This window comes from Coffea eugenioides, chromosome 3 (assembly GCF_003713205.1).
Source record: "Coffea eugenioides isolate CCC68of chromosome 3, Ceug_1.0, whole genome shotgun sequence".
NCBI classification, from domain to species: domain Eukaryota; kingdom Viridiplantae; phylum Streptophyta; class Magnoliopsida; order Gentianales; family Rubiaceae; genus Coffea; species Coffea eugenioides.
This window is the reverse complement of record NC_040037.1, coordinates 38,442,984-38,461,603: the sequence shown is the minus strand read 5'-3', so window position 1 is coordinate 38,461,603 and position 18,620 is coordinate 38,442,984. Positions and strand designations below refer to the sequence as shown.

Here is an 18,620-nt window from a genome sequence, read left to right as displayed (position 1 = left end):
CACGGAGGCTCTTGTAAATTATTACGCTCATGAGATTGCTATACTAAAAAAAAAAAAAAAAAACTGGACCGACCGTTAAAATTATAGTCGGGCCCATTTTGATCGTTGGATTGTGGGCAGGGCAGAGTACCCTTTTTTTTTAACTTTCTTCAAAACTTTCGGACATCTCAGCGTCACAAACGGGCATTTTATAAAGTCCAAAGAAGCGCCGTCCGATTTCTCCTAACCAACGACCATAATCAGTCGACCGTTACATGGAAATCTCTGTCTGTCTAAACCCCACAAAATTTCAAATTTATACCATACCTTCCCTGCCCAGACTTCAGACTTCCCTTCTTCTTCTACTTCTTCTTCTTCTTCTTCTGCCCCCCAGAAATACCCCTCAGCTTTCTCTGCTTACCATGAATTTCTGATCTTTGTTCTCATACAGCTGCCGACTTCTGTTTCCTTCTTCTCATACCCGTTTTCCCCGAAGAAAAGGAGAACAAAAAATTGGTGAAAATGGGTGTTGATCCTCCATCCTCATCTCCAGTGACAATTACAGTCTCTACCTCAGGTGGTGGGGGCCATGGAATTGCCTTGACTAGTCCAATCCGGCGTCATTCCTTATCAAACAATCCGAATTCGCCCCTGAGTGGAAGAGGATTAAGGGCTTCCAGTGGAGGCAAAGCTTCTTGTTCCAATACTACTGCGAGGTATCTTTCTTTCTCTAAAGACAGCACCGAGGAGTTTGTCGCCTACACAGTTCACATTCCTCCCACCCCTGATAACCGGATAATCGCTGGATCTCAGAACAGCCCTCTAGACAGAAGCAAAAGCAGGGGAATTCCTAGTGCAGGCTTCATCAAAGATACTATTTTTACTGGAGGACACAATTCGGTGACTCGAGCCCACGTCAGGAAAAGCTCCGAGGAAGTTGAGCTACCAAATGTGAAGACAAAATCAAATCTGGTATGTGAAATCGAGGGCTGTGATGAGAAAGCTCTTGATAGGAATTCCAAAATGCAGTGCGACTGTGGTTTCAGGATTTGCAGGGATTGCTTCTTTGATTGCGTTGAAAATGGAGCCGGAAGATGCCCCGGTTGCAAAGAGCCTTACAGGGGAGATGTTATTGATGACGAAATTCAGGATGAGCCACGGTCCCAACCGCGAATCAGAGTGGGAAAGAATTACTCTTTGGTTCAGTCTTTCAAGAATCCAAACCATGATTTTGATCATGCACAATGGCTGTTTGAGACCAAAGGAACTTATGGGTATGGAAATGCGGTTTGGCCTAGAGATGGATACGTGTCTGGAATGGGAACTGAGCGACATCAAAATCCTCCTGATTTCACTGACCGGAGAAACAAGCCCTTAACCAGGAAAGTTGGAATTTCTGCTGCACTAATCAGTCCCTACAGGTCAGAACCAAAACCAACCAGAGTTTTGTTTTCTAGTTCTTGTTTACTTGTTCTGCTCAATTGCTATACATTTTGGGTTTTTCCATGATGAAAAAGATCTTACTTTGAAGAATTTACTAGCATGTTATCGGACAGGGATATGTTTCTCTAATCTGCGATTGATCATTGACCAATTTATGTCGTATGAGATTCAGTCCACTGTTGCTCTGACTTTTTCATCTTTGCTACGCTCTAGGACCTTGAATAGTTTAAGAAATGCAAATTCCTTTTATTCCTCCACTTGCGCATATATGTATATATAGTTAGTAGGATATTGTTACCGGAAAATTCAAATTGACGCAAGCTTATGTTGGCTTGGCTGTGTAGATTACTGATGGCTCTTCGTCTTGCTGCACTTGCCTGTTTCCTTACATGGAGGGTGTCACATCCTAATCATGAAGCAATGTGGTTATGGATAATGTCTGTTGTCTGTGAATTTTGGTTTGCACTGTCTTGGCTTCTTGATCAGCTACCTAAGCTTTGCCCTGTGAAAAGGGTGACTGACCTGTCGGTTCTGAAGCAGAGATTTGAATCATCAGATCCAAACCTCAACAATCCCAAAGCATTATCTGACCTTCCAGGGATTGATGTATTTGTCTCTACAGCTGATCCAGACAAAGAGCCACCTCTAGTTACTGCAAACACTATTCTTTCTATACTTGCAGTTGATTATCCGATGGAGAAGGTGGCATGTTATCTATCTGATGATGGAGGTTCTCTGGTGACATTTGAGGCTCTTGCAGAGGCTGCAAGCTTTTCAAAATCTTGGGTTCCCTTCTGTAGGAAACACAACATTGAACCTCGCAATCCAGAGGCATACTTTAGTCAGAAGAGTGATCCTCTCAAGAACAAAGTGAAAATTGATTTTGTGAGGGATAGGAGAAGAGTGAAAAGAGAGTATGATGAACTCAAAGTCAGGATAAATGCCTTGCCGGAGTCAATAAGGAGAAGATCGGATGCATACAATGCTCAAGCAGAGCTAAGGGCTAGGAAGAAACAGCTTGAACTTGGGGACAATCTTTCAGAAGCCGTTAAGGTCCCAAAGGCTACTTGGATGTCCGACGGCTCTCATTGGCCCGGAACATGGACATCGGCGGAGGAAGGTCATTCAAAAGGTGATCATGAGGGCATTATTCAGGTAAATTGCATTTTTACTTCTTGGTTTTGGTGCAATTTTCCTCCTTTAGTCTGATGTGATTCTTCATTGCTAATATCTTGTTTCGCTCTTTCAGATGATGTTGATGCCACCTAATTCAGAGCCAGTTTTTGGGACTGAAGCTGATGAGGACAACTTGATTGATACAGCAGAAGTTGATATCCGGCTGCCAATGCTGGTTTATGTCTCTCGTGAGAAGCGGCGTGGTTTTGAACACAACAAGAAAGCTGGAGCCATGAATGCTCTAGTCCGTGCCAGTGCAATTATGTCCAACGGCCCTTTCATTCTCAATTTGGACTGTGACCACTATATCTATAACTCCTTGGCATTGAGGGAGGGAATGTGTTTTATGCTAGACCGAGGTGGTGACAGAATTTGTTATGTACAATTCCCTCAACGATTTGAGGGGATTGATCCAAATGATCGGTATGCAAACCACAACACTGTATTTTTTGATGTGAGTATGAGGGCTTTTGATGGATTACAAGGTCCAATGTATGTTGGAACAGGCTGCATTTTCAGGAGAATTGCTCTGTATGGTTTTAGTCCACCTAGAGCGACAGAACATCATGGATGGTTTGGAACAAAGAAAATAAAAACGCTCCTCAGGAGGAAATCCAAGTCGCCAAAGAATCAAGATGATGTGGAAACGCTTTTACCCATTTTGGGCGATGAAAATGCAGATGACGAAGCTGCCAAGGCCTTGCTTTCAAAACAATTTGGAAACTCAGCTTCTCTGATCGACTCCATTGCAATAGCTGAATTTGGGGGCAGGCTGCTTCATGAATTGCGAGGAAAGGGATGCCTGGGAAGGCCAGCTGGCTCTCTTGCTGTGCAGCGTGAGCCTTTAGATGCAGCAGCCCTGGCAGAGGCAGTCAGCGTTGTGACATGCTTCTATGAGGACAAAACTGAGTGGGGAAAAAGGGTAGGTTGGATATATGGTTCTGTAACTGAAGATGTTGTCACAGGTTATCGAATGCACAATAGAGGTTGGAGATCAGTTTACTGCATCACAAAAAGAGATGCTTTCAGAGGGACGGCCCCAATCAATTTGACAGATAGGCTCATCCAAGTGCTCAGGTGGGCAACAGGTTCTGTTGAAATCTTCTTTTCTCGAAACAATGCCTTATTTGCAAGTCCTAGGATGAAGTTTTTGCAAAGGGTGGCGTATTTCAATGTCGGAATGTACCCTTTCACATCTGTGTTCCTCCTTGTTTACTGTCTTTTGCCAGCACTGTCGTTGTTCTCTGGAAAGTTCATTGTGCAGTCACTTAATGTCACGTTTCTAGTGTTCTTGCTGGCCATCACTCTCACCTTGTGCATGCTTGCACTGCTCGAGATTAAATGGTCAGGCATCACTCTCCATGATTGGTGGCGGAATGAGCAATTTTGGCTAATCGGAGGAACCAGCGCACATCCTTCAGCTGTGGTGCAAGGACTGCTGAAGGTGATAGCTGGAATTGATATCTCATTCACCTTGACATCTAAATCAGCAGCACCTGATGATGAAGATGATGAGTTCGCTGAGCTGTATGAGTTTAGGTGGACTGTTCTGATGGTTCCACCAATCACAATAATATTGATTAACATGATAGCAATCGCGGTGGCAGTATCCAGGACCCTGTACAGTCCTTTCCCGGAGTGGAGCAAGCTCCTTGGAGGTGTTTTCTTCAGCATCTGGGTGCTGTCTCATCTATATCCTTTCGCAAAGGGGTTGATGGGAAGAAAGGGGAAGATTCCAACCATTGTATATTTATGGTCTGGACTGATATGTATTGTTCTTTCGTTGATTGCTGTGTACTTGTATCCTCCTTCCGGGGAACAAAGAAGCTTCCAGTTTGAGTTTCCCTAGAGAGAGAGGAGAAGCAGAGTTGCCAATGTTCCTCGGCAGCTCCTCAATTTGCCATCATTATTCAGGCCAAACAATAGTGTAAAGAAAGTGCATCTGAATTTCGTGCATTACTCTCTCCTCACTGTTGTGTTTTTTCATATGCTTTAGGATATTCTTGAATTTGATTTGTACAATATAGACGACCTCAGTATTGAATGGTGTTTTGCCAACTATGATACTGCAACTCAGTTATTAAGTTGTTTGATACTGCATTCTATATAGAATAATATAGCAAGGCAGTAGCAGGCAATAGACAGCAGGCATCAATGCATACATGATACAACTCCCTATTCTGCTATTTCCTGCTCTCTTTGATAGCTGAAATGTCACAAATTGTCTACACTTGAAGAATGGTCACTGTGCTGAAAGGGGAAGTGAAGATACCTAAGGTTAAAGCCATTGAGACCTCTGGCTAAATAGTTTTGGATTCTGAGCCTGGTGGAGGTTTTAGTTCTGCAGAGTAAATTGTTTGGGGTGTAAAAAAAACTGGAATGAAGAGTGTCAATTGTTGGGGGTGTTTGTATGAACATCTATTAAATGTGTCTACAAATAGAATAGACTTTTGTTTCTTCCTGAAATATGAGTGTCTCTCCTTTTCTTTTTTCTTTTTTCTTTTTTTGAAGACTCTCTTCTTCTACCCATCTCAACATAATGAGTGTGTTTGGATAGGAGATTATTTGGAATAATTACTATAGCAAATTTTGTGAAGACAAACTTCAACCAAAAATCTGGAGTATGGGAAATTGGTTATATATACACATTTGATATACAAATACAAAATTAGTATTAGAAAAAGGAAAATTTATTATAGTTTAATATATAGAAATTTATTAATTACTATTACAGATTTCTTGTATGACCAGTGGATGCAGGCTCCAAATGGTTGTAATTGTGATTATAACAGCCACTGATTGTAAAGAACCAAATGAAAGGTTTTTATGAATTTTTGAAAAAAAAAAAATTCTTCAGTTTTATTGTTTTCCTACCTATTAAGTTTAATGTTCCAATAATAATTTTATAAAATAATTTCGTTAAATGAATCAAATAATTCTACAAATATAAATTTGGTCTCAAACTCAATTCATAACCTATTGAAATTGAAGAAAGAAAGACGAACAATCTAATTTGCATTGGCCAGATATAGCTGGCTGGCTGAGAAGGTTATTGGATCGATGGGGGAAGGGGCAGTATCAACAGTCAGGTGCAATTCAAGGCAAGCTGTTTGTATGATTTTGTAATTCAAATGATATATATTCGGTTACTTTTATATGTGTGTGTATATATATATATATATACTAGGGGAGGAGTGCCCGCGCATCGCGCGGGGTTTTTGATGCCTGTGGTTGAAGAATGTTTTTTGGTTGGACAAATAATAATACATTGCGAGAATAGTACGTTGCGATAAATAATTAGAAGCTGGTATGATTATAAGACAAACAACATAAGAGTCTTCCAATATTAGAATCAGGAAGTTCCCGAACACAAATAATTAGATGCAGCAAGTTCCCAAAGATGTACGGACACATATTTATGAAATTATTTCAGATAAAAACTATGAGATAGATAGCAGAGTATGTTAAATAAGACATCATGTATGTCTACTTATTTAGTGATACGAATAGTAGTAAACTTATGTAGATGCTGTAATAGACAGCAGTCAGAAGCGTTGCTTCTTAGTGGTTTCTTCATTTTGGTCCTAACTTCAGCATCTACATGATGAGTGTAGAGCATATATGATCGAGGGCCCTCCGCAACTTCCTGCTTCAACTACTCTGACTACTGAAGTTTGGTGCTTTTTCTTGTTGGAGTAGCTACTTTTGGTGCTTTTGGATTAAGGAAGCAAGTAAGCTGAAGGAGTTCTGTGGTGAAGGACTACGCGCTGCTAATATCCACATTCGGTCGGTCTTTAAGTGAGTAAGTCATTAACTTACTAATAGAAGGTGATTAAGGACAAGCTGTAGCAGAATGAAGAAATCATGGGACTAAAATGAAGCAGATGCCAAGTGAAAGCCTCATCAAATCCCAAATTAAGTTAATGACCCTCATAAAGATTGTCGGTCGGGCCCTCCGCAACTTCTTGCTTCAGTGGGCGGTGATTGTTTCCATGCCTAGGATTTATGCAGTATAAGAGCATAAAAAAATATCCCAATTCCAAAATATGAAAAGGTTGAAACTGAAGAAGGTGAAGATGAGACATGGAAACAATCATAACCGACGCAGCCGTTGGGCATTAACTTACCAACGTCTGGCTATTTAATTGAGGCTATAATAAGAAAGAAATGGAGTGTTTCGGCCATAAGCCCGGGTGAGAGGGAAAACGATGCGGCATTCTGTTTCAGACAAAGGTTGCAAGAGAAAACCCAATCCCCGAAACTCAGGAGCCATTAATAGGCCCATGTTTTTTGCCATTAAATTCAGGTATAAATGATAGAGAATGAGCTCTAAAAGGAGGTGCTTCCACACCTGAGCTCTAACTACGATGACGGTTGAGCAAGGTTGGCCTTTCTTATTCCCTTTCACTTGTGGGCTCCTTATACAAGTGATTTCCAAGTTTAGTGATCATTAGTCAAACGGCGCACTTATGATGTGTGAAACCCATTTTAGTAATGACCGTGTGATTCAATTGCCGTATTTATGATCATGACTTTTTCTTTTCGTAATGACCGCACTTATGATGTATGAAGGCTATTTAAGTAATTTCACATACCCACTGGCTTATGTGTGTTGTACCAAAAGCAACAAATGGTTGCAGATTAATTGCACATACCATAAATACCCATATGTTTCAACATAAATTTTTAAATGTCTATAAATAAGTATATTTCGGTTAATATATCTAACCACAAGCTTCCCTCACTTGTACCTATAGCTTGTAAAACACTACAGAATATTTCACATTCCCAAAAAGTTCCTGCCTATGCGGTTGAAATGCAAGCCCCTCTTTCACCAAAACTCAATCTTATATAGTATAAGGATATATATATATATATATATATATATATATGTATAAATTTCATTGGCTGGCAAAAAAGTTTGCTCTTTCGTCATTTTGCTGTTTGGTAATTGCATCTAAAGCTGCAAACGAATCGCGAGTGACTTGAATACGACCTCGGTCAATATCGAACTCTGAGTTGAGTTCGAGTTAATCAAGTCGAATTCGAACTCAAAAATACCAAGCTCATTCTCGATTATATATACATATATATATTTTTATTTTTAAATAGTAATATTACATATATATCTCTAATATTTTATTATTTGTTAAAAATTTATTATTTTATTCATTTTTAAAAATAAAATAATCATTTTTTTTATTTTTTTAAGGTCGAACTCGATTTTAAGTTTCGTAAAATTAACTTGAAACTCGGCTCGATTAGGCCAAAACTCGACTCAACTCGACTCATTTGCATCCATTTGCATCTCACACAAAAAAAATCACAGAAAAGGTCACAGGACGAAGGAAGGTGTAAGCAAACCTTAACTTAAGTTGCCACTACAGGGATCGGAGAGCAGAATAGAATACCAGCTCAGGGACCATTCGAGTCCTAATATTTTCTAAACCTTAAAAGAGTAGTACGTGACTTTAGGCTCCGGAATAGCTACACATTGTCCTGTGAATTTGCTGAATTCAAGAATATACAAAGACGGAAAGATTTGCCTTTGCAATACAGCAGTTCTTGTCGTAACTACATTGATTCCTTAGTGTTCTTTATACAACCTGCATCAGCTTGAAGAAAGTTTGAACAGCATTTGTACTCTGATATCAGACACCCTCAAGTATTGATGCAATGATATTTGTTTAAAAGGAGCATGGAGTTAACATCTACTCTATCTCTGTAACCACTACCAGTGATTTTTGTTTTAGTCTAATAAACAGGAACCTCAGAGAAACAAAAGAGCATTCTTGCAACATAATCTAATACATGATGTGCATCTCGTAATGAATAATCTCACAGGCTCATATCTAAAGCTAAGTTATAAGAAGCCATTTGCAGGCTAGCAGCAACGTCCCACACTGTTTTATCCAATTGAGCTGTCCTTCTGTACCTTCAGCCTTTCATTATGCTAGCCTTCAACCACGACCTACTTAAATCATGGATTAGCCAGTAGCCCCTTTCTCTTTGTAACTAGGAAGGGAACTTTGTGCTGTTGAAATGAGAATATCGACACCAGGAAGAAGTTCTTAACAGGCAACTCATGTAGGTGATAATACCGCCTCGAACGGTTAAAGAAGCAGAGCAGCAGATCTTTGCTTCAACTTTCATATTTAGGCTAACTTCTATTAAGCCACTGATACATGGTAGCAGTATACCAATTTACCTGCCAAGTGTAGAATACTTATTTAACATTAAAGACAACAAACTACACAAGAACCTGGGCCCTGAACATTCGATTTTTAAGAAAAGAAATTGCACGCATTGAGCTGACTAAGAATGTTTAGGCACGACTTACTGCATGTTCGAACTATAGGAGGGAACATCTTCTTCACTGTTCTTAATGCCACTAAGACAGGGTGGCATTGCTGCTCCAAAGTAAAAGAATGCCATCATTCTTGACAACTCATCTGCCGTTCGAATCGCTGAAGAAGCAAAAGGAAATAAAGTTAAATCACAATGATAGTTTCTTATGAAGGCAATCATCTAATCAGAAACTTCTCAACCCTTGAACTTTACCTTTCTCGCGATGTAAGATTTTCCCTGCTTTAATAAATATGAGCTCCGGGAAAACAGAGACTTGTAGAGCAGAGACCAAACCGAGCTCCTTAACAGCATCAATTGCTACACACTATTTTGAAATACACGTATCAATATGCTGAACATGGTAAACTAGCAAATAACCTAATAACTCAAAGCCCTCGCTTACTCTAGGAGATGGTAGCCTGCAGTTCCATATGATATGCACAGCGTTCTCCAATTCATTCCTAATCTTTTCATTTTCCTTTGGTCTGCATAGATTATAAAGCTATGAGGAATAATGAAGAAATCCTTACAGAAGCAACCAATTATAGATCTTTTAAAATTCTTTCCTTTGGATTGCATTCTTGAGGATTTTTTCAGAATAATCAGCACTTCCTCGTGGATGAAAAGGGGGTCGGCAAACTATAATGGGCATTGTAAAATGTGTTAGCAAAATGCTCCAAAAATGTTTTGCCAATGACTATTTTGCTCAATATAACCCAGCTCAGAAAATGTAGCTGCAAAGGGTGTTACCAAAAGCCTTCCATCTGGATTTTCATATTACTACCCCCCCCCCCCCCCCCCACACAACACAAATAAAAAAATAATCCAGGTTCTCCCCGTGGAGCTGAAATTTTAACAAGTACAATATTTTTCCAGATAACAGATCTACAAATATATATGTAGACAAATGCCACAAAGTTATCCAAAACCCAGAAAATTAGGATCAACAAGCAAGGGGAAGAGCACAAGAGGGGAGGTAGAGGATTATATCAATTCTTTCAAAATTTTGCTGTTCAGTAACTTTGCCAAGTCAAGCAACCAATCAAGCCTATGTACGTGAATCAAATCAAATGATGCCAATTGCAATCAGTAAATTCTTGTTGGCACATTACCAGGACCTTAGTTCTATGTTTGCAAGTTATTCGATGCAAGGTAGAATATAGAAGCAAGCCAGAGTTCAAAAACTGATAAGACGCAGTCACATAATACTGAGACCTTAAGATAAATCAGCAAACACTTAGCTGGCAATAGCCTGCTATAAAGGTCAAAGTAACTCAACAAAGGCTATGCATATGCAATATCAATAGCATTTCTGGACAAACATTCCTAAATGTTTAACCCAGGGAAGGACATTTCACAGCAGAAGAATAAGAACTTAAAGAGATCACCTAGCTAAGAAATTGATAGCCAGAAATTATCCCAAAATGATTCAGGCACAGCAAATAGTCAGGCATCAGCACCAATCTACAACACTAAGCATTCATATTAAAAGACAGGCAATTTGAGGTAACTAATCCCGATAACATTTTAAAAAGAAAAACATGGACATTAAAACCAATTAACTTGCACGCACTAAAGGAGTGCTAATGACAACAACAAAGTAAAGCAAACAAACCTTTTATAACGGTTATGTACAAGAACAACTAAAGGACTGATGTCCTTGAACACTGCCTCTTCCCATTCTGCAGATGTTATGTCCTTAATTGGACGGATATAATCATCATCTTGCCACACAATTTCATTTTCACTATCATAGTTGTCATCATCATCCTTCTTGACATTTTTAATGGTAATCTTGTTGAAGAATTGACCTAAGCTGAAACCCCAACCATCAGCATCTTCTGGCCAATTGGGGTCATCTTCGTCAACAACAAGAGGATAATCAACCAAAAGCTTTTGCATCTTTTTTCTACGTTCATCAGGATCTGCCTCTTCATCAACGGCAGGGTTCTTACTGATCACTTCCCTAATTTTTTTCCTCCATTCCTGCCTCTCTTCATCATCCATATCGAAGGCATCATCAGGTATAGAATTTTCACCAGATTTTTTGCTTCCTTTCTCCTTCCCATCCTCCGCCTCTGATACATCCACCGCTTTAGTAGTCTTTAACCTATATTTTCTGAACCCATGAACCTGATCAAAAACCCCTACCACTAAGACCTCCACAATGGTATGAATTGACACAAATGAATATTATGAAGTAGAAATAGACATTAGACACGGAAGGGAAATGAGGATCAGATCCACGTACCCATGAAGGCGATCTGGATAGGCCGTTCATAGACATCCAGGTTGATGCTAAAACAGTATGGTTCTGTTTCTTTCTCCTCATAGAGAGATCACCATAGCATGAAGAAGAATCTTTTCTGCCTTCTATTTGAATAGGTGAGAAACAAGACTGCAGCCTCAATGCATCCATTTGTTGTAACCACGACTGCCTTTTATTTTAGTAGCTGAAGAACAACCTTTGCTGCAAGGTCCTCTTATTGCAACCAGTGCTGCAAAATAACAGTGAAAATATTTTCAACTTGAGTAGCAGCAATGGTGGCCTCAATAGACAAGAAAAGACGTGTGTGCAATACAAATGCAGAAAAGAACCCAAAACAAATCCAATCTCAATATCCACGTAAAGGTAGAAGCTGTACTCCTAAATTACAATGGCAAATGTCAATGGTTAAACAGGCTATCTTATCTTTATTCCATGGAAACACCGTTAGCAATTCCTTATTCCTTCTTTCCAGTCTTCCAGGAAAAAAAATGAAAATAAGAATATATTTCACAAAACTTTTCGTCCGTACTTGACTTTGTGTGATCGTGTTCTTCTCAACCATCAGGGCAGAAGCATGAGATAACGAAAGTATGATATATGAAAGGGCATGACACTAAAAGATCATTTGAAAAAAAAAAAAAATCAGAAAACGCCAACACCAGTGGAGTGCTGAAAAATGAGATTGGAGCTAAATACACACTACTCATTCAACAGCCAACCCAGCAGCCTCAAAATGTGGAATTAACAAACAAAGCCCCATAGAGCAACCCCTTCCTTTGTAGCAGAAAAATGGAAATGTGCAATTCTCCAAGGCTCCCATGAAAAGAAAAGGACAAACAGATAACAATAGAGAAGCTTTAAATTACAATTACAGGAGAAGATATCTAAAGGTTATCTCCATAGGAAAACTCCCATAACCCCTCACTCCCCAGTGGAAAAGATGCTGTCCACATTTCAATTGAAATCACAGAGAAAGATTCAAACTTTGAGTTGGGGAAAAAAAAAAAAAGGCAACATGCAGCATGGAGGACTCGCATATATTTGTACTACTACTAACTCCCGATGGCATAGAAGGTACAAAAGCTTAGTAGTAACCAAGAAAGGGATTTGAAGGCGGGCTTCTTACCACTTGCAATAGTATTTTGTTTTGGTACTGTGAAAAGCTTGAATCCAGAGAGGCACAGATAGAGATGTGGGGTGGTGAAGTTCTTTGCTTTGCGGATGGAAACCGGTCTCCTCAATTCTTTCTTAGTTCTTCTTGCTGGTATTTAGTATTACGGACTACAAAAGATAGCAAACTCGGTATCCCGCTACTGTTTTCTACTCTAGCAGTGGCATGGCGAATTTCTGGAGCAAGGGATGATGCAATAATAGGGATAATTTGAGAAACCGCCCGTGAACTTTTATAGCTGTTGCACGATACACCTCAAAGTATAATGTTTATAGGCATCACACCCCCTCACTTTGTCCAGAATAGGGGTGTAATCTACTCGAGCTCGACTCGACTCATATACACCAAAGCTCGAGCTCGACTCGAGCGAGCCCAAAAAATCGATACTCGAGACTCGACTCGAAAAATTTCCTTTAGGCTCGAAGCTTGACTCGATACTCGAAGCTCGAAATTTTTTTTCATTTTAGGTCTTTTTACAATTATATTATTACTTTTTTGCCATTATAGGTTTTTATTATAAAGAAGGATATATTGTAAATTTCATATAACTTATACTCATAATGGTCATTTTATAATTATAATACATATATATTATTTAAATTATAAATATATTATTTAAATAACTCCGGCTCGTCGAGCTACTCGACTCGACTCGAGCTGGGCTATTTCGACTCGAAACTCGACTCGATTTTCATTCAAGCTACTCGAAACTCGGCTCGAACTCGGTCAACCCGAGTTCGAGCCGAGTCGTTGACCGAGCTACTCGCGAGTAGCTCGGCTCGCGTACATCCCTAGTCCAGAATCATCTTAGACTGCCAGTCTTCCCCTTTCAGATAATGCTGAAGTTGTGTTGCATAGAGTGGGATGTGGTGGTCCATAAAGCATCTAAATAATTTTGGATTATGGTGTATGCGAAAAAAAACTGTTGTTTGGAATATTATTTATATATCAATTATTTTTGGTACTTTTTTCTTTACTCTTTACCTTGTTCCATTTTACATTTTTCTTATTCTTTTCTGTCTAGTTATTTCAATTTTTTACTATTATTATTTATATGTTATTTTTAATGAACTTCAACTTATTCTCTTTTCATCTCTTTTTTATGTTCAATTATTAGCAGTAATAATAATTGCAAATATATGTTAGCTACGTGCAAAGCATATTTTGTATAGTATTCAAATTATTTAGATACATCAAAAACAAATGAGCTCATAATAAATCTGATTATTAATAGTAAAGTGACAAATAATAAGATTAAAATAAAAAGGAAAATATTAGTAGCAGTATATTATTGGTTAAAGACATTTTTTTAGAAAGTTTTTACTCATTTGAGTAGATAAAATTTTCGTACTTTTTGTTTTCTTTTTGGATAAGAAAATTATTTCGAATAATATTTTACTTGCATCACAAACACAATTTACAATAAACTTTTTATCTTTCCAACCATCTTTTTTTTTTTTTTGGCATACATCACATCCCAAAAAATACTATAATAGTTATTTCAATTAATTTTCTTCTTGGATTGTGAATAGTCCATGAAGTGCATGCTATTCTTCCGCACCTGTATCTTGAGTTGAAGTTTGTTGCTTCATATGCATTGCTTGAGCTGCAACTATTAGGACTGTGCTCAATGTGTGTAGAAAACTGTGCAGCATTTGTGAAGAAGAGGAAATAAAAGTGGAGAAACTATGATGAAAATGATAATAAATGAGCATAATGGACAAGTGATGATAGGTGAAGATAACCATTTATATTTGTTTGAAAGGAGGACAATTCTATCAGAAAATTTCAATGAACAGAGCTTGCAAGACACGCGCTTTGTATGACCGTGAAATCTGTGAATGATAGTTTTCTTAAGGTACAAAGTGCTTATAAACATACTTTGGGGTATATTATGCAATAATTATAAAAGTTCATGAAGATTTTCTGCATTTAACCTTATATAATAATATTTAAGGATGGCAACAAAGGCGCGTACTCGTACTAATCTCGCAGGAAAAATAATAGGGCAGGGTGGGAGCGGGGAGGGGGGGAATTTTTCTCTCACACTTTAAATGGGGCCGGGGCGGGGACGATACCTGCCCCATCACAAAACATTATTAGGGCAAGTATATCCACCACCCTCTTACAAATCTAGATGCGCATTAAATTAATCCCGCTCTACCCAATACTTGTGTTTGTGTAGACCAATTTTCAGTAATGAAAAATTTGTTCACCTATTTTATTTTGTGGAAGTAAAAGATATGACAAATTAATGGTCCTTGTATGAATGGTAACTTATGAACCTAATACTAGGTGTATAGACTTAATTATAGGCACAAAGATAGAGAGATCAACTTGACGAAAAGAGTCATACTCATGGAAAGGGACAAAACAATTTTAGACCAAACATCCGATCCTATCTTTCAGTGAATTCTACGAGCCTCCGTTCACAAAACAAGCAAGAGAGGAATACATGAATGTGGGTTAGATCCTCATAACTAGGCTGGTTATAGACAAAGCTTTTTAACCAATTTCTGATAGCAGCAGAGTTGCTGTCGCAAGCCAGTGTTTGATCACATATGCTTCAGCAGCAGTTTCAAATCCGGGGCAGTGGGCAGTAGATAGTAAATACCCTCCATCTCCATGCATGCAATCCCCTATTCTGTCATTTTCTTGTTCAATGAATAGCTAGAATGTCTTCAATTTATCTGCCCTTGAGCTCATCCATTCTCCCTTACAGGTGAATTGAAAAGGAGACATGCATCTTGGGTCAGACAAAATCAACAATCGGTGCAGAGCATCTCCAGATGCACTTCTTTTTCGTCACTAACGAACAATAAAATGTCCCTCAGATACACAGACCGCGCACCCTATAAGGAAAAATTATGCCAAGTATTCTATATTTCCACATTGCAACCAACAGTCATACATGAAAGCATTTACACTGTGCTAGTCTTCCAGAGTGAATCAAATATGAGCCGCACCAAGCCAAGAAAGTGCCCAACAAAGAAGAAATTTTGGTCAATGTTCAGTAAATCTCTTGAAGATTCAGGTGATGCCCAACAGCTCATGCATCATTGGAATCTACCAAGGGAAGGAGCCAACTGAAAAAGCCAACTCTGGTTTCACCTTTTAATCCCTTGGATCCGTACTCAACCATCATATTCCAAAGTTCTCCAACAGTCCACTCATGGGATATAATCCAGCGAGTCACCTGCTCAGTGAAATCAAAGAGAGTGAAAATAGAAACATAAAAGGAAATTGTCAATGACAAATGGGCATGAAAAGAAAGTGTCCATCCATAAAATAAGGAAAGGTGGTCCAAAGTTCAATCAGTCAGATCTAAGAATCTAATGAATAATAGGCCGTGTGTTAGACCTATAATTCGCGAAGTGTAGGAGACACAGTATCCAGAAGCATAAACAATTGACAAGAAATTATTTCAGTATTTGAAATGCAACAGCCACATCATCGGGCACTAAATTTGGTAAAGGTTCAACCGTGCTCCTTCACCACCAATTTGTTACCTTTTGACTTGAACTTAGCCTGCCACAACCTTAAAAACAAGGGAAGTTCCTTGATCAAGAAATGACAATAAATTTAACAGAGGAGCTCCAAAAGATAATGGCAACCATCTTTAAGCTATAGTTAATAAATGGACAGAATGAATTTGAGTCAAAGGGACAAACTAAACTTTGGCAAAGGCAACCAACCAGAGGATAGTTTGCCTTCTAAGATTAGCATTAAGAAAATGCTCGGAGGTGACACCACACTTAGTCACAATTCAACCATTTGATCACACCCCTAAAAGAAGATTGCAGGACTAGAATACAGTTTGTTCTTCACTTTTAGGAAACCCCTTTTTCGATAACAATGCACAAATAGTGGTCAATCATGTACTTTTTCTAGTTTGGCCTTGAAGAAGCTGACCACAAGTGCATGTGGATATATATGAGAATTGTGCAGGTAAGTGCAATAGGAATTGGGACCCAGAAGTGAAGAACAAATTATGATGGAGGGAGCAAGTGTCTGAATACAAAGAAATACTCCAAAGATCATCCCTTTTTAAGGCCACATACTCAAAGCTGACAAAGTAACCAAGACCACTTGTCCTTTACTTATTTTTGTGTTCCAAAAACAGAAATCCATTATTCAGCAGAAAAACAATAAAAAAGAGAAAAAATCTCATATACATTCAAATCAATGTACTTTATTTTGCTTTCCTGGTACTCCTCATAACGCCCGTATAGAGACCTGAAACAACATTAGTATCTGATATATCCACTTGCTGACTGAACTGAAAATTCAGATAAGAATCAACAGCACTCATTAGATTTGATTGATGAAGTTACAATATACATAATCACTCCCAAAGTTTATAGCTTCTCTTCCACAAGCTTCGAGATTGTAGAGCCAACCTCTCTCTCTCTCTCTAAGTTGCCACTATCCTAGACTTTCAAGGTTTGACTGTGCTCCGACCACGATGACTGAAGTGCACAGATCAAAATATGAGATGGAGACATGAAACTGTATGATGTAGGTCGTCAACTTGTTATGCATTATAATCCTCCTTTGTTATGTTAAATTAAGCACACACATGCAGTACACTAAGTGTATTCTCCTCCATGCTTTCTGATCTACACGCTTAATTAAAAACTCAAAGGCCAGATTTACACCAGGAAAATGTTGTCACAGAAAAGCTAAATTGAAGAAAGACTAAGTCTCGACACAGTTAACCCATTGAAACTTCAGACCCATAGGAACCTTGTGACCACCAGTTTCGAAGAAAAAAAAATCATCAGTTTTCGATAAGGTTGCCCAAGCCGGTTGTTCCTTGATATCAACAAAAAGGGCCTGTAGAACATTGCTGGGAATATGCCAGGGAAAAGTTGTCAATTTGCAAGGACAAGCAAGAGTGCAAAAATAGCAGAGCAGTTAATAATGAAGAGGTATGCACAATTTATGATGATGCTGACTGATGGAATGATAACATACGCAAATAAATGATGAAAGTTGATCGTTGGGAGATATGTGGCACCTCTATTGGCAGCAGGAAATAAAGAAAAGAAAGCGCAAGAAAGCAGAGCAGCAATCAACTCCTGTTGGGAAATAAAACAAACACAACAGCCATCAATGTTAACCAGAAGTGCAAATTGTAAAGTAGGAGCAGAAGCAAAGAAGTTTCCTTGAATCAAAATGCATAGAGAAAGAACAATCAATCCAAAATTGAACAGAATAAACGCGTTCTGGCATTTAATTGGTTAAAGTAGCAACATTTGGTGACTACTAGTAGGAACAAACAGCCAATAGAAACAAGCATAAAAAGAAGTCCATAAAGAATGAAGGAATTTGCTTCTTATTCTTACTTGAGAGAGAAGCACAAGGCCAGGCTGCTGGGAGTCCAACAAGCGGAGGCAAGTTGAATTACTATCAAGGGGCTGCTGCTGCTGGCGCCGATAGTGGGTCTCATTTTGAGTTAAAATATTAAGGACCAATTTAGCGCACATGCTAAATATTGAGAACTGAACTTACATTTCTCCTATAATCGAAGTAGGAAAACTAAACAATGAGCATGGGTACGATTTGCAATTTGGTACCAACAAGTTTCCTTAGTTTGGCAATTGGGGGGATAAGTTTTACCTTTGACCAATACTAATTTTACCCTTTTAAGTGTGTTGCTGCATGCAAGTCTTGTAAAACAGTGCAGAAATCAACTCCTGTTGTCATATAAAACAAACAAACAGATGTAAATGGTAAAGCAGGAGCAGAACAAAAGAAGTTTTCATGAATCAATGCATTGTCAAAGAACAGTATGTAATCAAATGGAGTAGCTGTATTCTCACACAAAATTGATTAAACCATCTACATGTGCATATAAAATAATACTAGGTACAAATGATTAATAGTAGTAAGTATTAATAGTACTCCATAAAGAGTTGACATTCTTACTTCAGAGTGTCTAACAAGCAGAGGCAACAGTAGGCATACTCTGAAGTAGCTGCTGCTGCTGATAGTTGGTCTCCAAAAGGGACTTCAAATTCACGAGCAAATCAGCCATCGTTGGAAGACCTAGTCAAACCACCTCACACTTTCTTTTTTTTTTTTTGGGGAGGCGGGGGCTGAGGTGTCTTAAGTCCAGACATAGTAGACATATCGGGAAAGATTTGTAGTAACATTTCAGACCATTAAGCTTTTTTGTTTCTTGCTATCAATACTAGGAAATATGTCTTCAGAGGAATTATAAGAACTTTT

At 38.5% G+C, this 18,620-nt stretch overlaps 2 protein-coding genes across 3 annotated transcripts; one reads left to right on the top strand and one right to left on the bottom strand.

The window, feature by feature from the left end:
- Window positions 1-345: 345 nt before the first annotated feature.
- LOC113765105 (cellulose synthase-like protein D5) lies at window positions 346-5,004 on the top strand. Its single transcript, XM_027309164.1, has 3 exons — window positions 346-1,400; window positions 1,767-2,577; window positions 2,672-5,004. Exons 1-3 carry the CDS (start codon window positions 502-504, stop codon window positions 4,445-4,447), a joined length of 3,486 nt encoding a protein of 1,161 aa, XP_027164965.1. The 5' UTR covers window positions 346-501; the 3' UTR covers window positions 4,448-5,004.
- A 3,210-nt stretch (window positions 5,005-8,214) lies between these two features.
- LOC113767147 (thioredoxin-like fold domain-containing protein MRL7L, chloroplastic) lies at window positions 8,215-12,654 on the bottom strand. 2 transcript variants are annotated; one of them, XM_027311328.1, is made up of 7 exons: window positions 12,342-12,654; window positions 11,198-11,444; window positions 10,562-11,079; window positions 9,350-9,431; window positions 9,160-9,271; window positions 8,939-9,065; window positions 8,215-8,806 (listed from the first exon to the last, which is right to left on the bottom strand). In XM_027311328.1, the coding sequence occupies exons 2-7, from the start codon at window positions 11,363-11,365 to the stop codon at window positions 8,803-8,805; spliced, it is 1,011 nt and encodes a 336-aa protein (XP_027167129.1). In that variant the 5' UTR covers window positions 11,366-11,444; window positions 12,342-12,654; the 3' UTR covers window positions 8,215-8,802. The 2 variants fall into 2 exon arrangements, with proteins under 2 accessions (XP_027167129.1, XP_027167130.1); XM_027311329.1 differs by lacking the exon at window positions 12,342-12,654 and having other exon boundaries at window positions 10,562-11,065; window positions 11,198-11,281.
- Between the last annotated feature and the right edge of the window lie 5,966 nt (window positions 12,655-18,620).

Coding starts and splice junctions, on each gene's coding strand:
- LOC113765105 (XM_027309164.1), top strand. CDS start 502: ATGGGTGTTGATCCTCCATCCTCATCTCCAGTGACAATTACAGTCTCT. Junction 1,401..1,766: donor GCACTAATCAGTCCCTACAG/GTCAGAACCAAA, acceptor TTGGCTGTGTAG/ATTACTGATGGCTCTTCGTC. Junction 2,578..2,671: donor ATCATGAGGGCATTATTCAG/GTAAATTGCATT, acceptor TCGCTCTTTCAG/ATGATGTTGATGCCACCTAA.
- LOC113767147 (XM_027311328.1), bottom strand. CDS start 11,365: ATGGATGCATTGAGGCTGCAGTCTTGTTTCTCACCTATTCAAATAGAA. Junction 11,080..11,197: donor TATCCAGATCGCCTTCATGG/GTACGTGGATCT, acceptor GTTTTTGATCAG/GTTCATGGGTTCAGAAAATA. Junction 9,432..10,561: donor GTACATAACCGTTATAAAAG/GTTTGTTTGCTT, acceptor TAATCTATGCAG/ACCAAAGGAAAATGAAAAGA.